The sequence below is a fragment of the Sinocyclocheilus grahami genome, unplaced genomic scaffold (assembly GCF_001515645.1).
Source record: "Sinocyclocheilus grahami isolate Dianchi unplaced genomic scaffold, SAMN03320097.WGS_v1.1 scaffold1383.1, whole genome shotgun sequence".
Lineage (NCBI taxonomy): Eukaryota > Metazoa > Chordata > Actinopteri > Cypriniformes > Cyprinidae > Sinocyclocheilus > Sinocyclocheilus grahami.
The window spans coordinates 21250-26460 of NW_015506562.1; the positions used below are offsets into that span (position 1 = coordinate 21250).

The 5211-nt window shown below is 41.8% G+C and overlaps 1 protein-coding gene across 1 annotated transcript; it reads right to left on the reverse strand.

Annotated features, from left to right (window-relative positions):
• Window positions 1–247: 247 nt before the first annotated feature.
• Window positions 248–2322, reverse strand: LOC107569818 (zona pellucida sperm-binding protein 3-like). Its single transcript, XM_016255974.1, has 8 exons — window positions 1753–2322; window positions 1390–1508; window positions 1209–1312; window positions 960–1137; window positions 725–842; window positions 567–649; window positions 418–506; window positions 248–345 (listed from the first exon to the last, which is right to left on the reverse strand). Exons 1-8 carry the CDS (start codon window positions 2275–2277, stop codon window positions 266–268), a joined length of 1296 nt encoding a protein of 431 aa, XP_016111460.1. The 5' UTR covers window positions 2278–2322; the 3' UTR covers window positions 248–265.
• Between the last annotated feature and the right edge of the window lie 2889 nt (window positions 2323–5211).

The following is a 5211-nucleotide window of genomic DNA, read 5'->3' on the forward strand; positions in this document are numbered from 1 at the left end:
GACAGTTAAGGATACTACTGAAACACTTGTTGCTTGTATACGATTTCACATGCCATTCTTAGAAGTAAAAGCACCGTAAAACCATTTCAAACACAGCCAATGTTCACAGGTCTGTCTTTAAAAGTAACGTTAATATTTCCCTATTGAGAAAAGGGAGCTTTTCCTTCTTGAAAGAACAGGTGCAGTAGGACTACCAGTTTCCCCACATTCACAGCACTCAACCAAATGGTTACACTAGACAAGAAACCAGATTAAACTTCTCCATTTATTGAAAACCACCTAAAGTCTTCTGTCGCTCTTGAACCATTACAGGACCGAGTGAGGCCTTGCCTTCCCACTGAATGCCTAGAAAAAGCAAATACCCAAGTTAAGTAGAGCACTTGAAGGGTCAAAAGCAATCTTCAAGCGGCTACCTACCCCCAAAAGGAGCAGCATTTCCTCCATCAGGACCACATGTTGAGTCACAGCAACCACAAGCCTGGTGGTTCCCATCAGCAGCAAACCACCTGCAACAAGAAAAATCAGACACTGCACCGTCAACGTGTTCTTAAGTAGCATGAACATACCCGTTGGAAAAGGAACAGGATTTGTGGAGAGCATCACTGGGTGCAGAAGCAAGAGTGGCCTTCACAATACACGTTATGTAGATCTGCAAGAGACACAGGTAAGAGGTCACAACCAAAGCAGATGGGAAGAGGGCAAATTCATTCAACATAGTACCTACAGAAGGACTGTATCCTCCTTGGAACATGAAGGCCTCCAGCTGAAACCGGATCTTGTCTTCCTGGGTTCGAGGCATGAAGCCGGAGCTGGAAGCTGTAGCCTTGGCATCCACAAGGCACCTGATAAGCGACAAAGAACTCAATGTCAGCTCTATAGCATTGGGTCACTAGACTTTACCCTATTTTCAGTGACCAAGCAGTCACGGAACAAACCGCTCTAGAGAACAGTGAATTTACCCATGATTCTCAATGAAGGAATATCTCGGAAGAGCATTCACATCAGGTACTTGGGTGGCCACACAGCTGTCCACAAACACACGCAGTGGGACGTGGTTGTACACCTTCACGGATGCCTCAATATTAATAACATCACCCAGGAAGTACAAGTTTGAAGGCCTCTGATAGGACCAGTCATCTGCAAGAGGAAAGAACAGCTTAGGCACAGCCTCATTCACAAGGCCTAAGCTCTAAAGAAACTGCACAAACCCATCATGAGCTTCAGGGAGAACAGCAAGACTTCCTCGCCAACCTCCGTTGAGGCATAAGGGACCCAAGTTGGCCTCAAAGCATTACTGCTCACATTATAGAACCTGCAGTTCAAGGAGGTACCAAATAAACACTTCCAGTTGCAACAAGAAAGTGCTGAAAGTCACATCCAGTCACTTACCTTTGATAGTGGCATTGAACACCAACAACTGCACCATTGGTACGGGTAATCGGATAATCGGAGTGTGCCTCAGGAGTGTAGGTAACAGCAAAGGTGTAGACAAGCTCATCCTCAGTCATCTGTAAGAGATTGAAGGATTGAAGAAGAGGATTCTCAACTACACTCTTAAAAGGGTCAAAAAAGGTTTTAGCAGCAATGCCATAGAACTACTTTTGGTCCCCCAAAGCAGCTTTCAGTGAGCAATTCTTTACAGTCTCACTATAAAGAATGGAAAGGTCCTGTGAATGTTAAACATTCAAGTAACAATTGACAAAACCCTTTATTTTCTGGTGTACAAATCCAGTAAGATTTAACAGTTCTTACCATCAGCACACTATTGCAGTCCTGTAGTTCATATTCAAAGATGAGCACCCTAGAGGCAGAGTCCTCACCGACAACAGGACAGCCTCCCATAGACAAACCAGATGGCTGGATCAGTTGACCATTGCTAAACAAATCCTTCTTTACCTCCACAAGAACCCGGTTCTCACCGCATTGAACGGCCACACTACTGGGAGTCACAGGTTGCCTCAACTGGAAGTCCACTGCCAACTCGCTTTGCACCTCTGGAACGATGGGAAACCTCCAGTCCAAAGGCTTGACTGGACCCTGCAACAGCTGCTTCTCCTGAAAACCAAGAGGCTCTTGCACAAATCCTCTGGAGTCCTGACTCAGCTTCTGCAAAGTATTCAAGACCCCTTGAGAAGGAAGAGCAGAACCTCTGGAAGCTGGAGCTGACTGTGGCTTCATGCTGCTAGGACTTTGACTGTGTCTCAAACTTCCCCATGCACTCTTCAGGTCAAACGCCACAATCACAACCAACACTAACACACCTTGCAAGAACCCCATCCTGACAAACTTTGGCACAATGCTCCAATGCACATCAATGTTGGCTTTGCTATTTAGTACAGCTTTGAATTAAGGTGGCTCCTCCCCTTTCAGCTTAATTGATTAACTTTGATTCTCCTCAGGCCCCGTAGAGTTTATTCATCACCAATTGAGAACAGTCAAGAACATCACTAACCAATAGAAAGCTTCATGTGGATCTGAAATTGTAATATTCTTTTGCTCGCTATTTTATAAGAAACACTGACAGTTTGTCCATTATAGATAGTTAATGGCATCTAAAAAGCATCTGAGTTCATAAAAAAAAAAATTCATTAATATTCATAACTATTCATTAATAATTTTTAGTTTAGTTCTTAGAATAGTCACTGTGGTTTATTGGTAACATCATACCTAAATACAATTTGATGCGACAGTGATTTACTCATATAAATGAGTAGAGAGGAAAATATTAGTAAACTGGCAAAATGGGAGGAACTAAACAGCCCGGAAGTCACCTGTAATTGTTCAGGTACAATAAGTGGGCCTAGACATTATTGTCCCATTTTTACTCTTCATTGTGTATTTTTAATTGTATGTGTATGTATGTGTGTGTGTTTGTGTGTATGTGTGTGAGAGAGAGAGAGTGTGAGTGAGTGTGTGTGTCTCTTTATGTGTGTGTGTGAGAGAGTGTGTGTGAGAGAGTGTGAGTGTGTGTGTCTCTTTGTGTGTGTGTGTATCTGAGAGAGAGTGTGTGTGTGTGTGTGAGTGTGTGAGAGAGAGAGTGAGTGAGTGAGTGTGTGTGTGTGTGAGAGAGTGTGAGTGAGTGTCTGTGTGTGTCTCTGTGTGAGTGTGTGTGTCTCTTTGTGTGTGTGTGTGAGAAAGAGAGCGTGAGTGAGTGTGTGTCTCTTTGTGTGTGTGTGTGAGAGAGAGAGAGTGTGAGTGAGTGTGTGTGTCTCTTAGTGTGTGTGAGTGTGTGTGTCTCTTTGTGTGAGTGTGTGTGTCTTTGTGTGTGTGTGTGTGTGTGTGTGTTTGTAAGAGAGAGTGTGTGTGTGTGTGTGTGTGCACGTTTTTGTGACAAATGAGGACATACATTTGTATAATCCATATCCCCACTTTTCAAAACGCTAATAAATCACACAGAATGGACTGTATTGAAAATCTGAAATAGCACAAAGTCTCCTGTGAGGGGTAGGTTTAGGGGTAGGGTTGGTGTAGGGCAATAGAATATACGGTCTGTACAGTATAAAAACCATTACGCCTATGGGATGTCCCCACTTTTCAAGGGGGACATACCCATACAGGATGTTTTTCCCAAGAACATGTGTTTTGTATAAAATCGCCACATATACAGAAAAACAAGTCCATATTAGGAATAGACTTCGTGTCGAAGAATACTGAGAGGAGGGAGAGTGAGAGGGAGAAAAGGGAAAGGAGGGGTGAGGCATCTAAAGACAGAGAGTGTTTTCTAACAGTTGCCTGCTTTTGTTTAAAATAAACAATGAATACATAAACACTCGCTGCAGAGTTCCCTAATCCTAAATTTATCATTCTCATACATAGATAATAATATGGAATATAATCATTCTTTGATACATTTCAACCCATGTCCTCTATTTTAACTTCTCCTGCATTCAAAAAACAATAATGACAGCATGTAATACTTTTCATCTGGCAATATTGATAAACTCGATCACACTTGCTCAATGGAATTTCACCCAACTTCTGTTCTCCTTCAATTCTTTCTACACAAAATAATGAGTCAGGGATTGAACTCACGATTGTCACTCTTACAAACACTTGGGGTATAAACCATATTGTACCATTTGGTCTGCACCTCCATTGTCCAGAAGTCTTCAAAGCAGGAACCAAGCCTGCAACACTAATAAAAGAAATGCATTCCCAATCTTGCGGTAGTGGGGCTTTAACTATCGCTTTCTATAACCGTTGGTATACCAAAACGAGGTATAGTCTCCTTAGCAATCTTATACATTTTCTGTATGCATGGAATACCCGGATTACCTACTATATTTTCTAAATATAACTCAAGTACACTGAAATCGGTACAGAAGCTGTGTTCGGAATGGCATACTATCATACAACTCGTACTATATTGCAGTATGCTGTGTGTATACTGTGAGTAGTATGTGAATTTTCTGTATGCATGGAATGCCCGGATTACGTGCTACATTTGCTGAAATTTGATGTGTGCATCTGAAGACGCTGCATGGGGTACTTTTTCCCAGAACGCAACGTGCTCCATGCAGTGTTGCCTGATTGGAAATGTCCAAGTATCGTACCAGAAGTTCAAAATGATCGTATTTGGAAGAAAATGATCGTACACGAGCCAAACGTTCAGAATACAGCTATTAATCCTTTTCAGCACTCATTTTCAATACTTTATTGCTAATGTAGCGTCTGGACCAATCAAACACACAATTTTTCATTTGATTTAACAAATCAGTTATTCATTAGATTAACAAATCGTCACAGTCCCCTCACCCAATAAACTGGATGCCAGGATGTCTGCAACGACACCAGGCCCCCCCCCTGGTCCCCATGGCAACCACGAACCCTCTGCTAGACCAGATCCATTTACGACCTAATGGAATGTTGAGAATTTCCCCTCGCACTACGTTTTCCATAGGAAATCCACAGTGCACAGTAAAAATGGACTCTTCTCTGATTAATTAATAGGAAAACCTTTCTTTGAATGAACACACGTATCCTTCAGGTTATCGTGTATGTTGTCTTTGAGATTTTATACTGTTTTATGCAGGCTGGTGATGGAAACACTAATTTCTGTCATCTTACATTTATGTAACCCTACCATGTTTAGTATCTATGAATTAGTCTTCTGATGATCTAAACGAGAGTGTATATTATATGTTGATACATAGGCAATATATTAGTGTCCTGAGAATCTTTAGTAATTTCGATTCAAGTTCCATATGCAAA